This window comes from Salmo salar, chromosome ssa22 (assembly GCF_905237065.1).
Source record: "Salmo salar chromosome ssa22, Ssal_v3.1, whole genome shotgun sequence".
In the NCBI taxonomy this organism is placed as follows: domain Eukaryota; kingdom Metazoa; phylum Chordata; class Actinopteri; order Salmoniformes; family Salmonidae; genus Salmo; species Salmo salar.
The window spans coordinates 8,579,482-8,597,159 of record NC_059463.1 but is presented as its reverse complement, the minus strand read 5'-3'; the positions used below and the strand labels follow the sequence as shown (position 1 = coordinate 8,597,159).

At 45.4% G+C, this 17,678-nt stretch overlaps 1 protein-coding gene across 20 annotated transcripts in view; it reads left to right on the top strand.

The window, feature by feature from the left end:
- Nucleotides 1-17,678, top strand: part of LOC106582711 (neuron navigator 1) — a 125,466-nt gene that overhangs the window by 86,487 nt on the left and 21,301 nt on the right. For 7 of the 20 annotated variants that reach the window (XM_014166050.2, XM_014166051.2, XM_014166046.2 and 4 more), the window contains 15 exons: nucleotides 167-367; nucleotides 932-984; nucleotides 5,296-5,319; nucleotides 5,757-5,834; nucleotides 7,665-7,673; nucleotides 8,375-8,464; nucleotides 9,339-9,450; nucleotides 9,571-9,689; nucleotides 10,304-10,312; nucleotides 11,774-11,985; nucleotides 12,210-12,372; nucleotides 13,038-13,212; nucleotides 13,631-13,728; nucleotides 13,853-13,948; nucleotides 14,373-14,541. In XM_014166050.2, coding sequence (XP_014021525.1) covers nucleotides 167-367; nucleotides 932-984; nucleotides 5,296-5,319; nucleotides 5,757-5,834; nucleotides 7,665-7,673; nucleotides 8,375-8,464; nucleotides 9,339-9,450; nucleotides 9,571-9,689; nucleotides 10,304-10,312; nucleotides 11,774-11,985; nucleotides 12,210-12,372; nucleotides 13,038-13,212; nucleotides 13,631-13,728; nucleotides 13,853-13,948; nucleotides 14,373-14,541 — 1,608 coding nt within the window. The remainder of the gene's footprint in view (nucleotides 1-166; nucleotides 368-931; nucleotides 985-5,295; nucleotides 5,320-5,756; nucleotides 5,835-7,664; nucleotides 7,674-8,374; nucleotides 8,465-9,338; nucleotides 9,451-9,570; nucleotides 9,690-10,303; nucleotides 10,313-11,773; nucleotides 11,986-12,209; nucleotides 12,373-13,037; nucleotides 13,213-13,630; nucleotides 13,729-13,852; nucleotides 13,949-14,372; nucleotides 14,542-17,678) is intronic. The other 13 variants (XM_014166052.2, XM_014166063.2, XM_014166058.2 and 10 more) reach the window with 11 other exon arrangements.

Below are 17,678 nucleotides of genomic sequence, written 5' to 3'. Positions count from 1 at the left end.
CTGAGTGTCTCTTTACACTGACTCATCAGGGGTGTGTGTGTGTGTGTGTGCGTGTGTGCGTGCGTGCGCAGGTATGTGTAAGTGCGTAAGTATGTGGTGTACTTACTTGCCTCATTGTACTGTGTCAGTCTGCCTCTTACGCATGCCAACCTTCCTGTCTTCCCAGTTTCCCCCATCCCGAGCGGTGCCTGTGTCCCCAGGATAACCCGCTCCAACAGTATCCCCACCAATGACGCGGCCTTCGACCTGTACGGCTCCTCTCCACTGGGCAGCAGCATGTCACTGGCCGACCGGCCCAAGAGCATGATGCGCTCTGGATCCTTCCGTGACCGCGAGCCCGCAGATGACTGTGAGACAGCTAGCACATGTAAGATACCTGTATACAGATATATCATTCCTTTTTTATGGCTAGCCACTATGGCTCCATTTCTAAGGCTAGTCCCTTTTGGGTTGTCAGTCTACTACTGGGGCCCTCAGTTGATAAAGTTAAACTCAGGGAATGAATTGAAATTCCAATTGTCATTTGAGTGTGTTAAGGTTTTTTACTCGCTGAATATATTTTAGGGAACCTGAACATTCCCCTGATGTTTCAGGCCCCGGCCTAGACAACCCTTGAGTCTAGTAGTGTCCTTGAGGCTGTGTTCTCAGTACAGAGAGAGGGAGGTAGAGGGTGAGGCAGTCTGCGTTGGATTATGTTGTATGTTGTTTTCTGTGAAGTACTTATATACTGCCACAAGTAAACTGTCATTTATACCTTGTTGTAAATCTACACACACACAGTAGCAGGTTTACTGGATATAACGTTGTGTTTAAAAATCTGAACAACGATAGATTAGTCATATTGTTAGCATATTCTGTGAAGTATGGATATGGCATATTTCAATACTAAACTATGTTATGTGTTTGTTCTCTCTTTTTCTACCTCTTTTAGTCCATGGCTCTGTCCTGTCCTTGGCATCCAACACTTCATCCAACTATTCCTCTGTGAGTAATAGAATTATTGAATAATCCAGAAATAGTTATTGTGCTCAGCTGTTGTGTGCCCACAGGACATACTTTCATGATTATAACTGTTGGATCCCATCACAATGACATGAATGTGTGTGATACAACCGGAACAGTGCCAGGCCTAGCCAGCCAACTGTACAAATACAGCCATGTAGTTTTTCTGTCTTTGATTGAAAACATGCCTGAAGTGAAGTGAGATGCCACTGAGGCATTCCAGAGCTGAAACCTTATTCAAAGACAACTTTTTACCTCAGAACATTGGGTTTTCTCTCCTTTTCCAAATTTTGGCCATTGTTTACGTTCAGATAACTGCCAAAATAAAGGAAACACTTCAGTAAATGAGGAATACAAAGTATATTGAAAGCAGGTGCTTCCTCATGGCTGTGGTTTCTGAGTTAATTAAGCAATTAACATCCCATCATGTGTAGGGTCATTATTTGGGCTACCATGTCTAGAAGAAGAGATCTCAATGACTTTGAAAGAGGGGTCTCAAAGGATCATAGGAGGTTTTAAAGGGTGTGTGTGCATGTGTGTCTCAGTTTTCAGATCTCCACCCAATTGAACACTTATGAGAGATTCTGGAGGGCGCCTGAGACTGCGTTTTCCACCATCATCAACAAACACCAAATTATGGAATTTCAAGTGGAAGAATGGTGTTGCATCCCACCAATATGCTGTGTTTACACAGGCAGCCAATATTTGTACCACTAATTGGTCTTTTGACCAATCACATCAGGGGCTGTATTTTAAGAAACCTAACGCAATGGTAGATCTTAAGTGCTGGTGGTAGAGCTATAGGTTCGGGGGTGTTTCCTATTTTCTCAACCAGAATTATGGGCGCAGGAGCTGGTGGTGGCTTTAAAGGGCTAGGTTTTGAGAAATAAGCAAGTTGAAGGTATGTCGAGGCTTGAGCCCTTACTGGCCAATCAGACTTAAATAGATTTTACTATCTTTTATGTATTGCCTAGTATCCTTGTCCATTATAGCCTAAACTTTACCAAACCATGCTAAATGTAAACTTTAATGGGGGGTAGGGACGTCCCGAGGATCAATTATAGCAAGGACATTTGTTAAATAGCCTACAGAAACAAAATAACAAAATGTAGTCCTATCCCGTATTTGTTTTTGAACAGTAATTGCATGGCTACAATATAGAAATATATTGTTAACATAGCATTCCCACTGATATAGGCCTTCTGTAAAATGCATTATATTTGAGCTATGGACATGCCAAACGTCAATAAGCATGATTAAGTTAACTTTTAAGTTAACCTAAAAAGAGAGTGAATAATTTGAATCAAATTCTAATAAAACGAAACAACAACTTGTTTCAAATATGCTATGTCTAAATACAGTTACAGGCACCATAATTTCTCCCCATGGGCATATAATATTAGGCCTAAGACAACATAGACAATGGAGGGTTTTACACACATCCAAACTTTTCATAGGAGCTGGAAAATATCCAATATATAGAGAAAGGGGGAATGTCCACTCACCGGTACGGCTCTCAAATATATAGCTGTAGCCTACCATCTTCGTTCATATGGCCAGTAGGGACTTTGCCACGTGAAAGGTAAACGAACAAACAGGCAAATATAGTCTACAAGCGGATTCAGCACCACGGACAGCGATCAGAATTCCCACGATTTGAAAGTTAGGTCCAACAGAGGAAAGTGTAAAATGCTAAATGATCAATAAAAAACAATAAACAGTCTTTTTTAAATAACTTGATGTTCCTAAACAGGCTTCCTACAGTCACTGACACCTTCCATACCAAACTGAGTCCAAACTTTTCACAGAAGCTGGACAAAATAATGTCCTATATGAATAAAACTCAGTGAGTGAATGTTATTTATAATAAGGGTCACATGGAGAAAATCTGACCTTTCTGAAATGAAAATCGATGGCCCTTCATTCAGCAAGTATATTTTGCTTAAACCCTCCATGAACACTTGAAGAAAAAAAAAAGTGACCCCTAAACCCAAAATAATAATTAAAACAAAGTGGATAGCAGAGAACATGTCTACCATTTACCCTCACTTCTTGGACAGACCAGAGCCTTAGATATGCAGTTTTAGAAACTGTCCTTCGTCCTGTAAGCATTACATGGCAACGCAGGAATTTTGAAAGCGCACAGGGCTGCAGGCCAGAAGGTTGTGGGTTTGCAGACCACTGTGGACAAGAGTAGAGGTGGAAAGATCTAATTTATAGTAAAAGCATTTCATTAATCTATCATCGTATTTGCAGGTCCGAGGAAAAAATGGCCTCCTAAACATTTAATGCAATTTTGTGTCATTTTACATGTTAGCAGAATTTTTTTTAATATCACACAAATTACCAAAAATGACAGGCTAAGAATGGACAGAGATAGGCCTATGTGTTCATCTTATTATATTTATCCAATGCCAAATCAGTGTGTCTTGTTTGCAACGAAACTGTCCTTATTTCCAAATAATTAAATCTGAGACGTCCTTAGCAATCTGAGTACCTTTCCACCCCAGACAGAGTAGGCCTACCGATGCAGAAAAATGTGAACTTTACCTGCTGGCTACTCTTCTTCTGTGGCTTAACCCAACGAGAGAAGGTCACAAGTGTTTCCCTAAAAGCTGTCTGGGTTTAAACATCTATTGTACAGAAAGTGAATAGCTTAATAAATTGATAGAGACAGAATTTGATTACTTCCTAAGCAAAGTACATTTTTTTGTCTCCTCAGCAATAGAGTGAATGTCGAAGAAACTAAACAATGATATCCCCATATGCATCAGAATCACGTCTTTCCCAGGTATTTTACAGCTTGTTTCTAGCATAAAGCACTATTATAGATCACTTTATATCATTGGATCCGTTTTATTTTATTCAAAATCTTAAGCTAACATTGAGTAGGCCTGTGCTTTGTGCCAATTTTTTAAATAAATGGTAGACCTATGGCATACCCTCTCATACCCCCTCAATCCGAGTCTTAGTTTTAACTTAACAGCCCTTCACTGACGCGGAGGTAGTCTATTTAAAGAGTGCGGGGTGGGTGGAGGAATTCACTGACAAATCTATGGATATATCATAATGGGCAAGAAACGCATTGCTTTTAATAAAATCAATTATAATCGTAGCAAGCTATCAAAGTTGACCTCTAGTCCTCCTTCTCCTCTTCGCGCTCTCCTTTTCAAACTGAAATAAACATAAGCTATAGGCGAGACCACACGCAAGATACTGCATTTTTGGGACTAGGCCTAATACATAAAAACATTCGGGAAAAAGCCTTTGACTCTCCTCCTGGACTGCCATCGTAGGTACAGCCATTGGTTAGGCAGCACACAAAGTGTTTGATCAGAAAGAGCAGAGTAGGGCGGGGCTCAGAATCGGAATATTCATTGCAGTGTGTAGTGTATCCTATTGTATTTACACCGTCCCAGCAGATATCTTAGAAATATCACTTTGCTCTGTGCTTCTCCGAGCATGCACTTTGTAGCCTATGGATAATTTGATTGAGACCACACTAAAGAGCCTGAAGGCGCACTTGATATTGCTTGCCCAGCGGAGAATCAGATTATGGGTGGCATCGGGCACACATCGATATATATCCCAATAAGCAACTCATTCTAAAACACTGAGAAATATTGACATTTCATCAATTACAAATTACATGACCCTCCCCTGGACTAGATTAACAAAATACTAAACCCTCCCCTTTCTGTAAATTTCGATCCATCCCTTATAAACTAGTGTGCGTTTAAAAGTTACACCTCTTTACCGCCAGCCGAAAATAGATCCCCAGAACTTGTCACAACATATATTTTTCAGAGCTGATCTGTTTGGTCAAAAGACCAGCCATATAGTTCCAGACACTTGTAGAATCAATGCCAATCCACGCATTGAAGCTGTTCTGGCGGCTCGCGGTGGCCCAACGCCCTATTAAGACACTTTATGCTGGTGTTTCCTTTATTTTGGCAGTTACCTGTTTATCCAGGTCTTTACCTTGATGTTTAATTTCTATAAAACCTCACCTCTCCTGAAATACTAAGGCTTACAAGTTGTGGTTTGACTGCTACTGATACCGATATCAAGTATATCCTTATATACAGTCATTATTTTAGGGTGTATTCTATCCTGCCTTTACCCTGCTGAACGCTTACAAGATGCAGTCTGAATCCCCTGCCCTCTATAAACTCAGGATTGTACCTGAGCTACCATTAGATTACCACAACCCACCGTAACCTCGACTACTCCCAAGTTCAATCTATCTGCTTTCTTCTCGTTTCTTCTTTCTATCCTACTATGCTCTCTAAGACCGAGGAGAGGATACAAGGAGAGGTAAGGCTAACGTGTTCTGCTCTTCAACTCTCCCTTGTCTTCATTTTTCCAAATATCATCTCGTTCGCTCTCGTCCATCCATACCGCTCACCTCCATCCGTTCAGCAGTGCTTCAGGGATCAGAAACATTGTTTTCCCCCCAAACAATTGTAATTCATTTAGCATGTTCAGAGTAACTCGGCATGCTGTCCAGCAACCATTGTTTCTATTGTTTTTAATGAAGTTACTACTTTATAATTTCATGTTCTCCCATAAGCTTACTTAGTGTCATGCACCTTACCCAGCCAATAACTCATTCCATGTACTACCATACAGTGTAAGGCGCTTTGAGATGTGGAGAAGTAAGTAAATTGTCAGGCCATCTGTCCGTAAATTATAAGGTATGATCTTTGCCTGCTCTGCCTTTCTAAAGGACCTTGTTGTTGTCTTCTTCACAGCAAATCCGCAAGCTGAGACGCGAGCTGGAGAACTCCCAGGAAAAAGTGGCCAACCTGACCACCCAGCTGTCTGCCAACGTATGTAGAACAGGCTTCTCACCTTTTAACCTCTGAGCTTCTATATGGTGGCCATATTTGTTTCTGCCGTTATCTAGTCTCCAGTCAACAGGTGCAAAGTCTCGCACCGGTATGTAGCCTAAGTCTGGCCAAATCAAAACAATGGTAGTGTATGCTACTCCTTTATTGTTGGCTAAATGGCAAAGAAGTTGGCTAAGGCGGTCTGGCTACCAGACAATCTATATGGCTGACTAATGAACAAACTGACACACCTTTGTTCTATCACGATTCTATTATGTTCTACCATGATTGTATTTTGATTGATTGTGAGAGTCTCTGTTAACAGCAGTCTCATATACCATGGTAGCAGGATCCATTTGTTTGTTTTCAATATAAAAACAAATGTCTTTATGTCTGTGTTGGGACATATGATTGATGGGAGCTGAATGAGACTGAATCCAAGTCTGTTAAGAGTCATCTAATAATATGAATTAACCTGTCTCTGGGTGCAAGACATTGTGATGAGGTCTTTAACGCACAAACCAACACAAAAACCATGTCATACAAATTTCGATATTTTTATGAAGATATTTAAAGCGCCTGGATCATTAGGCATTGATTAAACTGATGTTGCGCTACGATAGGAAAGCATGCATAGTGGAGAGGGTGAGATGAGATATGATGCTGGCTTTGATAGATTTATGCCCAGTGTTGAATGCATAGAACGCAATCTAACTCGCAGACCGAAATCCAATCAATGAAAATTAAGCTAAAACTAAGCTAGTATTGTTTAAATCTTGGGTCAAGAGTTTTCCCCGGTCATGTGACCTCACCAACCGTTGGATTGCTAGACGGTCACGGATCACGCTCGCCTATCCTCCCCGAGCAACCTCTCTACTTTTTGTTTCTGTCTAAAGTAACTAGACCATTAGTAGGTATCATACATATTGGAGGTACTCAGAAATACGTAAAGTATGTTTCGTATAGTTCTGAGGCCAGGCTGGGCCCACAGGGGGTAAACCAGCTGCGCTGCACCCCCAACAATCTCTTCTCTCTCCCCTGTACTGCCACAACCCCTTTTATTCTCTCTGCACTATACCTCCCCATCTGCCACTCACCCCATTGCCCCTACTTCTCACACCTCAGCCTAACAATCCGGCAACTAGATGCTACATATATTTGATGTGTTACGAGAGTGAGTGACAGACTGCCATGTACTCTGTGTTCATGCTGAAAGAGACATGAAATCTTGGGAGGTGCCGACCAATCCAAAACTCTTTTCAGGAACTGCACTTGATGACTATGTTGCATGCTGTTTAAGCAAAGAAAGTCAAGTCCACTACAGTACTAACACTGTCCATTGGCAATACCCTTTAACTTGGTCTAACCCTCTAACCTGAGTGTGTTGCTGCTACTGCATGATTGATATGATATGATATATGATATGACCACAGACCTTGGTTCAGTATTAATACATGAATAAACAGTATTTATAAAACAATTCATAAAAACCTACACAGTAGGAAAAATTGTAATTTTGCTTACCCACTGGATTATTGTCTCTTTATTATGTGATAAATTGTATGATGTCGCTATTAACTGTAATTTATTATTACTGTAATTAGCTCTCTGGCCCAATGTCTGTGTGTGTGTCTAGGTTGTGTGTGTTCATGCGTGTGTGTGTGCGCGTGCACATACTGTATGTGGGTGCATGCGAGGAGTGTGATCCCGGCCTAACGCCACTGTCCCTCTCTCCTCCACTGTTGGCTGTATTGACCGCTGGTTCTGGACTCTTTGCTGCCCCCTGCCTGCTGGCCGCTGACCCACACCTCTGGATGCTGGGTGTAGCAGCTAGGCCAGGTTTGTTGGACTGTCTGTTGCTTCCAGATCCCTCCTCCGTCCTTCGCTGTCGCATGACTCTCTCTCGCTCTCTCTGACCGTCCATCCCGTTCCGCAGGCTAACAGACTGACCTGGTGCTGAGGTTCCTGTTTTAGTCGCCGTGTGGCGGCGCCAGCCAGGCCTCGACACCTACCTTGAATCATGTGGATGATAGCATATATGTAGTTTTAGTTTTAAATAAGCTTCTGTACTTTACAATTGTCATGTAAAAAGTAGCCAATGTTGAGATGTAAGAGAATGTAAAGATGGTAGCCTTGTTACAAGATACATACACATACCATATAAGTTAAAACGGCTGAGGTTTATTGTTACTCTATTACATTAGAGTCACATTCACTACTATGAGGGTTCAGAACGGTCTCCCATGCTACATCAGGTTGGAGAGGCCTGTGCCCCAGTGCCATAATCCAGTCACCTCTCACTCACTCACTCACACCCCACCTTCCTCTCCTCCCTTCCTTTCATCCTCCACAGCTGTCCATCCCTTCACCCCGCCCTCCTCTCCTCCTGGCAGATGGAGAAAGCCATTTGCTTGATGTGCAGTGAGCCTGTGGTGCCTGCGGCCTCTAAACTGCAGTGACTCATCTCTGTGTTCTCTCTTTCTCTCCCTCTTTCCCCCTCTCTCTTCTCGACCCCTCTTTCTCTCTCTCTCTCTCTGAAGGCTAATTTGGTAGCAGCGTTCGAGCAGAGCCTGCAACTGATGACGTCACGTCTGCAGAGCCTGTCGGTCAGCCAGGAGCAGAAGGTACCGGTAAATGCAGCTGCATTATTCTGCCCTCTCTTACATCCTTCCACGATGGGGGGGGGGATTATTTTCCAAAACTTCAGAGAGTCCAGCTATTTCCAATCAATGTAAAATAAATGTCCATAAAATATGTTTATTATTCAGCGCTCTTTCCAGTTCACCATGATTGGTTGTAGCAAACAGAGCTTCAAGTTGTGAGAATTTCATAAAAGAATGCATCTGGAGAATTCATGTTTAACCAATAGTTTTTCAAACAAATGAACCAATTTGACTTTTGTTCTATGAGAAGGCTGAGAGCTAAGTGAGCGTAGAGTGTAGACAGAGTCTGATCTCCTCAGTGTGTTTTGACAGTCAAGGCTAACATCCTGGACCACAACATGCCCTTGAGCGTTATCCGCATGACCACCCCAAAGCCCTGGCATCGTCTAACTGTATCATCCTGTTGGAGAGCAGAGGACAAAGACTGTCAGGAGGACAGGAAATTAAATCTAGGTCAAAAGTTGACATGGTGCTAAGGTCTTGTTTTCACCAGCCACTTGGCACAATCCTTCAAGCATTCAGGTCTGAGACACCATAGACACACCATAGTCAGTCCCCCCGTGTAGGACTGCTGTCAGCTGCTCAACGGCGTACATTAGCCCAGAAGATATACAGTAGGGAGTCCTCTCTCAACATCAGTAAGATTGCAAAATTCCTGTAACTTCTGCAAAATTCCCAGGTTTTCCCAGAAATCTTGGTTCGAGGATTCTCCGATTTCCTGCTTCCGGGAAGCTTCCAACCATGATTTCTGGAAAACCTGGGAATTTGGGGAAAGTTACCAGAATTCTGCAACCCTAGAGGCAACAGACAGTTGTAATGTATTGGTCCTGTTTCCTTGTAGGACTCTGAGCTGACTGATCTGAAGGAGACCATAGAGATTCTGAAGACGAAGAACACAGAGGCACAGGATATAATCCATGTGGCCCTCAGCAACCCTGACATCCCTCCTAAAGGTATGGAGCCAACCAAGGGTCTAACGTTCTTTCAATATAATCCCTTTGACCATTCCTTCTCTTCTCCAGACCAGTTTTTCTCTGCTTCACCACCCTCACTAGCTCCTCTTGTCTCTCCAGAGCTGCAGATGAAGAGGCAGAACTCTTCCGAGAGCATCTCCAGCCTGAACAGCATCACCAGCCACTCCAGCATGGGCAGTCTGAAGGAGCAGGAGGCCAAGAAGAAGAAGAAGAGCTGGGTGAGAGCACAGAACTGTCTAAATATAATAAGGAATTAGAATCAGGATTCTAATTGGGTTTCTGGTTCTATGAGAAAACCCTCTCACTAGGGTCAGGGCAGTGGTACTGTCTTGCCAAAACGGTCTGGATTTTGGATCAATGGGATTTGATCGGCCTATTGGTGTCCAACGTTGCGAAAACCTACAATTTGAGTTCCTGGAGTTCACTATACCAAGAGTTTACCACTGGACTGGCTAGTAACAAGCAAAGTGGGTAACTTTACTTCACTCTACATGATCTAGCTAATGTATGCATTCATAAAGCATTCATAAACTCTACATACTCTACATACGCTCTTCATAACATGTTTTACACAAGCTATAAACCAACAAACATTCTAAGGAGCTTATAAAATAGCAACATCATGAAGTTAGGAGATTGGCATAGAATAGGATTGCTACATTTTAGAATCCTAATTTATGTTTTGCATTGAATGGAGAGAAACCATCCAGCCACTCTCTCTGTGTCTGTGCACCTGCATGTGTGGGTTCTCTCTCTCTCTCCAAATCTGATATTAAGTATGACTCCTCTCTGATCTCTTTCTCATGCTTCCCTGCTACTGTATTTTATTCAGGTCTTTGAGGTGAGTAGTGGATATTGTAAGAGCCCCAAGTCTCCCTCCCTCCCTCCCTCCATGCACCGATGAGTCATACTTGTTAGATATTTGGAAAAGCTGTGTGGTTTTTCATCCCATATTAAACCTAGCTAGATCCACTTCATTCACTAACTGTACGTTATGGAAGCATACATTTTTATCTATACCATTTACAGTAAATATAAGGCAGATAAATGATTCAGAAATTACAAAGTAAATTGGATAATCAGACGACAACAAATGTTGTTTTCAAATTCTGTTTGGTTTAGTGTCCAGAGAAGTTTTGATTTCATGCAAAGCTAGTGTGAAAGTTAGTGAATGATGGTGACATTTTTTGCCAGAGGACAAAATAAACTTTTTGTGATATAGTCACCCCAGCCATTTTCTGTTGTTTTTGTTGTGGTACAGTAGTCCTCATATTTGACATATCATTACAAAACGTCAAACTTTTTTTTTAAAGCGTATGTATTGTTGAATCATAACTGTACAGACAGTACAGACACTTAACAAATGTGGATAATTCCTCATATAGGGTTCTACTGCGAACAAAGTGAACATAAACACAAAAGCCTTGCAAGAATCATGACCAAATGAGGAGCAACAACTCAAATCTGTACGGTCTGTACAGCGCTCGCGGCTTTTTCCACCATGGGGCAGTTCTTTTCTCTCTTCCTTCCCCCTCATTGGACAGAACTTAGTGAACATAAGTCTAGTGAACATCTCTGTCTCATCGCCAGATGCTTATTTCTATGTGCTCTGTTCCCTACAGACTAATCTGCTAGGTTATGCTCATGTTGCGTGGACTACGTCCATAGGACTGCATCCCATGACTAGTGTTCTGCAGGGTTGGGGTAAATTCCATTTAAATTCCAGTCAATTCAGGAAGTACACTGAAATTCAAAATCTATTCAATGCTTTTCAGTTAGGACAATTTGGAATTGGAATTTGGTTTACTTTTTGAGTTGACTGGAATTTTTATGAAATTTACCCCCCACCCTAGATTAGCCTTGGGTTCTCACATTTACCCCGCTTCACCTCAGAATAGAGGACAACACCGGACTCACATTAACCTGCTGCACCAAAGAAAAGAGGACACCAGTATAGGGGTCGGGAGATTTGGGGATTTTGAGGACAGCGTGTTTTTTTCTTTCCTACTGGCTATATATTCAAGTGTCAAAATCAAAGCCAAGTAATGACTTCCAAATAAACACAAAAAGACCCCTGCTGTGATTTTGATGAAGAATAGCTGTACGTGTCAAATAACACCCTTTCCTCATATAGTAGTGCACTATACAGGGGAAAGTGTGCCATTTGAGACGCATCAAAGGTCGAATGCATCAACAAATACAGGGATGGAAACAGAAGTCACAAGTGTTCATTGTGGTGCGCTCTGGGTGCCCCATCAGTCTTTAATTCTCATCTCTGTTATCTATGCATTTCTCTGTATAGCTGAGGAGTTCCTTTAACAAGGCGTTCAGTAAGAAGGGGTCCAAGCTCTCTGCGTCATACGCTGACATCGAGGAGATCGCCACGCCAGACTCCTCTGCACCCTCCTCTCCTAAAATCCCCATCCACCATGTGGACAGGGATGGGGAGGGAGATGGAAATGGGGACAACCCTCCCTCCATGATGAGGTCCTCTGTCTCTGCATCTTCCTCTGGGTAAGGTCAATTCACACAACCTGATCCCCTCTGGTGCCCTTCCAGTCTGAATCATGTTTTGCTTCCATAAGAAACATAATTCAAATGGGCACCAAATGGCACGTATGAATGTCATGTAACGTTATCTCTCTTATTCATCTCTATCATACAGTTCAATGAAATTGAGGCGGTACCTGCCACCTCTTTTCAGTCTAAGCAAGGTGTGTTCTTCTCTTCTTCTCCAGACTGTGTGAAGGAGGCGAGGAGCCCCCAGGGGATGAGAAGGTGGTGACCACGCTGCGCTCGGCCCTCTGGGAGAAGGAGAGGAAGTTGACAGACATCCGCCTGGAGGCCCTTAGCTCCGCCCACCAGCTGGAACAGCTGCAGGAGGCCATGAACAACATGCAGGTGTGTGTGAGTCCTGCAACGGGTCGGACACCCACGGCTCGGCTCACGGTTCAGAATGATATTGCGTCGAAAACGTTTTAAATCAAGATATTTTTTTTTTTTTTACAAACCCAGGAGCATGTTGTGTTGCAATGTGTTGAAAATTCTATCCTGTGAGCGGTGAGGCAGACATATAGGCTACCAGTCACGCACACAGTGGATCAAGGAACTTTCCATTATTTGTGTGGTGCTAAAACGTATGTTTCATCGCCCTCATTGGAGAATACATTGCCAAGTGTACTTTCCCTGGCGAGCCTAGCTCATAAAAACAATGATATAAATGTATGTTATTCAGCGGGTCACTGATCGCCTTTCGGTAGAAAGTCAATTTGGGTAGAAAAATCTGTACTGATGTCTATATCGGGTGGGGCTTGCAATTGATGTGGCGTGGGTGTGGTTCCAAACAACTGACCAGTGCAGGACTCCTGTGTGTGTGCGAGGTGTGTGAGCATGCATGTCTGTGTGTCTTGTCTTACCCAATGATGTCTACTGTAGCGTAGATATAGTTATGGTTTGTGCGGTTTGGCCTCTGACCCTGACCCCATTACGGCCCTACAGGATTCCTTCCCCTCATTAAGTAGCTATGTAAGTATACCCCTAATCCTACACTGTGTTCCTGCCTGCAGATGACAGTGGAGAACCTGAAGGCAGAGAATGACCAGTTGAAGACAGGCGGTCCCTCCACCTCTACCTCCCAGTCCTCCGGCCTGGCGTCACTGGGCACCGCCTCGCCACGCCAATCTGTTGCCATGTCTCTGACCAAGACCTTCAGCATGAGTTTGGGAGAGGGCAGCCCCTCTGGTGAGGCCTGGCATCAGTAACTAGAGGAACACAGTCATCACTCAACAAGTCTTAAGACTGAATGAACTTCCATGAATTCTTAAAAAAAAGAAAATGTTTTATCTGAGACTAGGGATAATTATCATAAAGCATTTCAGCTAAATAACCCTCCTTAGCCTGCACCGTGAAAGGGTCATAACTCAGCGATAAGTAAACATACAACTGTCTAACAGAACACAAGGACACTGTGTGCCCACGTTTATGTGTTTCACATGTTAAAATTATGACATGCATGTAGGACACTCATTAGATTATTCCTTGACCCAGTGACTCTCCGGCTGACTACCACTCATACCATTTTCTCTCTCTCTCTCTCTCTCTCTCTCTCTCTCTCTCTCTCTCTCTCTCTCTCTCTCTCTCTCTCTCTCTGTCGAAACAGATGTGTTCCAGACAGACACCGTTAGCCTCCCCACTCACAGGGACGACACTCGTGTGAGAGTGGTGGTTCGCGTGGCCAATCTGCGCGTCTTCAAAGATGTGAGTCTATTTATACGATTCATGATTTATGTATGAGCCAGACTTGTTCAGTTCAGCTGGCCTCTACAATAAGTATGATGGTGAACCGTTTAACCTCTCCACTGCTCCTGTCCTCATTCAACAGGAGGTGAAACAACAAGACTTCTTCATCGGAACTGTGAGGGTTAACGGGAGAATGGACTGGCCTATGCTGGACTCGGCTGTTGGCCAGGCTTTTAAGGTGAGTCTCAACAGGCACCTCAACTGTGAGAAAGCATGTTTACATTCAAAAGTGGATATATTGTTGATGCAAATGTACCCTAAAAATGTTATTTGTTTAAACTTAAATGACAAGGTAGGGTGTAGGGTTCTGTGTAGGGTTATAATGTCTACAAACAGAACACACATAAATACAGGACCACTTTTCTTCTCAATTAGGACATGGTTTTCGCTAGAGTTTAATCTGTATCTGTAAGTTCTCAGTCTGCTTTTCCCCAACACCACTAATGCTCCCCTCATCTCCTCTCCCCTCCTCTGCCTCCCCTCCTCTGCTCTCCCCTGTCTCCTCTCCTTTCCCCTGTCATCTCCCATGTCTCCTCTCACCTGCCCCCACTCATCTCCTCTCCCCTGTCTTCTCGCCTCCCCTGTCTTCTCTCCTCCCCCAGGTGTACATAGCCAAGGTGGACCCCACCTCCAGCCTGGGCCTTACTACAGACTCTGTCTACAGCTACAGTATGAACCACATCAGGAGGGTGCTGGGAGGGGAGCTGCCAGAGAGCCAGCCCTCACGCTGTGTCTCCAAGGGGCCCAGCGGCATCACTGTCACACTCAAAGGTCAGTACCTGACTAGGATCATAATGGTATAATTATGAATAATGATAATTTTCTGGAAATATACCATTATTTAGGGCCGGTATGTAATACAAGGATGCCCTTTAACAAAGTATCTATTTAATGTGACGATCAAAATACTTGTTATAAAAGTAAGCTACAATCTGCAGTTTCATTTCTGATGTAGAAAAATATTGCTCTGAGGGAGAAGGTATTTGTTAATGTACTATTAACTGATTATCACAGTAAGTTAGTTTTTTCTGTGTCATTTCTTTGAGCATCGATTGGAAAAGACAGCTTGTGTTAGATATATTTAGGGTCAGCAAACAGTCAATGGACTTAATGTTCACCCCAAAGGTCATTGTAGCACATGTTTTTGGCCGTGAGTGTCACTGAGCTCAAGGAAGCAGGAGGGTCGAAGTCAGGCGCAGGAGTCACAAGTCCGTGAACACACGTCATTTTAATAAATAATCCACACGTGCCAAGAAAACAGGTAAGGCAGGGCAGAGCAACACAAATGCCCAAATAACAGCCTGCACGCAGCGTAGGGACGCAGCCCAAAACACGCTGCCACAATACCCACAGGCAGAGGGAAAAACACCTGCACCTCAGAACAAACACAATGACGAAAAATAATCACGCACAAAGAACAAACCTACACAGAATGACTAAATAACCCTCCCCCACTAATGAACTAATACTAAACAGGTGCCAACTAAACTAGACCTGACCAACAGAAATAAGAGGATCGGTGGCAGCTAGTAGGCCGGCGACGGCGACCACCGAGCGCCTCCCGGGCGAGGAGGGGCGCCACCTTCCGTCGATGTTGTGACAGTACCCCCCCCCTTGACGCGCGCCGACGCCGGCCTCGAGGACGCCCTGGAGGGTGAGGCGCAGGGCGATCCGGATGGAGGCTGTGGAACTCCCGAATCAGCGATGGGTCCAAAATGTCCTCCACCAGTACCCAGCACCTCTCCTCCGGACCGTACCCCTCCCAGTCCACGAGGTACTGCAGGCCCCTTACCCGGCGCCTGGAGTCCAAGATGGACCGGACTGTGTACGGACCTCCTGTACCTCAGCGTCCTGCAGCGGACCAGCTACCACCGGCCTGAGGAGAGACACATGAAATGAGGGGTTAATACGATAATAAGAGGGAAGCTCTAACCTGTAACACACCTCGTTTATTCTCCTCAGGACTGTAAATAGCCCCACAAACCGCGGACCCAGTTTCCGGCAGGGCAGCCGGAGGGGCAGGTTCCGGGTCGAGAGCCAGACTCTCTCCCCCGGGGTAAACACGGGGGCCTCACTGCGGCGACGGTCTGCGCTCTCCTTCTGTCATCCCCTGGCCCGTTCAATGGATTCTTGAATGACGTTCCAGGTCTCCCTAGAGCGCTGTACCCAGTCCTCTACCGCAGGGGCCTCTGTCTGGCTCTGATGCCAGGGCACCAGGACCGGCTGGTAACCCAACACACACTGGAAAGGCGATAGGTTGGTAGAGGAGTGGCGGAGAGAGTTCTGGGCCATCTCGGCCCATGGCACGAACCTTGCCCACTCCCCTGGCCGGTCCCGGCAGTAGGACCGCAGAAACCTGCCCACATCCTGATTAATCCTCTCTACCTGCCCATTACTCTCAGGGTGGAAACCTGAGGTCAAACTGACCGAAACCCCCAATCGCTCCATAAACGCCCGCCACACCCGTGACGTGAACTGAGGACCTCGATCAGAGACGATGTCCTCAGGCACCCCGTAGTGCCGGAAGACATGGGTGAATAGAGCCTCCGCGGTCTGCAGGGACGTAGGAAGACCGGGTAAAGGGAGCAGATGGCAGGACTTAGAGAACCGATCCACAACGACCAGGATCGTGGTGTTCCCCTGAGACGGCGGGAGATCGGTGAGGAAATCCACCGACAGGTGGGACCATGGTCGCTGTGGAACGGGGAGGGGCTGTAATTTCCCTCTAGGCAGGTGCCTTGGAGCCTTACACTGGGCGCACACCGAACAGGAGGAGACATAGCGCCTCACATCTTTCACCAAGGTGGGCCACCAGTATTTCCCACTAAGACCCCGCACCGTCCGCTCAATCCCTGGGTGACCCGAGGAGGGTAACGTGTGCGCCCACCGGATCAACCGATCACGGACACAGAGCGGGACGTACTTACGACCCACAGGACCTTGAGCGGGAGTAGGTTCCGCCTGTAATGCCCACTCGATGTCCGCATCCACCTCCCAGACCACCGGTGCCACCAAGCAGGAGGCTGGAAGTATGGGAGTGGGATCGGTGGACCGTTCCTCGGTGTCATGGAGACGAGACATGGAGTGCGTCAGCCTTAGTGTTCCGGGAACCTGGGATGTACGAGATTGTAAACTGGAATCTCGTAAAGAACATCGCCCACCTGGCTTGACGAGGGTTCAGTCTCCTCGCCGCCCGGATGTACTCCAGGTTACGGTGGTCGGTCCAGATGAGAAAAGGGTGTCGTGCCCCCTCAAGCCAATGTCTCCACACCTTCAGGGCTCTTACCACAGCCAGCAACTCCCTGTCCCCCACATCATAGTTACGCTCCGCCTGGCTCAGCTTCTTAGAGAAAAAAGCACAGGGGCGAAGTTTGGGGGGCGCGCCCGAGCGCTGTGATAGCACGGCTACCACCCCAGCCTCGGACGTGTCCACCTCCACTATGAATGGCAAAGAGGGATCCGGGTGCTCCAGCACTGGAGCATCGGTAAACAGAGCCTTCAGCCGACTAAAAGCCCTGTCCGCCTCCGCTGACCACCGAAACCGCACCGGGCCCCCCTTCATCAGTGTGGTAATGGGAGCCACCACCTGCCCAAAGCCCCGGATAAACCTCTGGTAGTGATTGGCAAACCCCAAGAACCGCTGCACCTCTTTCACCGTGGTGGGAGTCGGCCAATTACGCACGGCCGAAATGTGGTCACATTCCATCACCACCCCGGATGTGGAAATGCGATACCCAAGGAAAGAGACGGCTTGTTTGGAGAACTCACATTTCTCAGCCTTGACGTATAGGTCATGCTCCAACAGTTGCCCAAGCACTTTGCGCACCAGAGACACATGCGCGGCGCCGGTGGTGGAGTAGATCAGAATGTCGTCAATGTACACCACCACACCCTGACCTAGAAGGTCC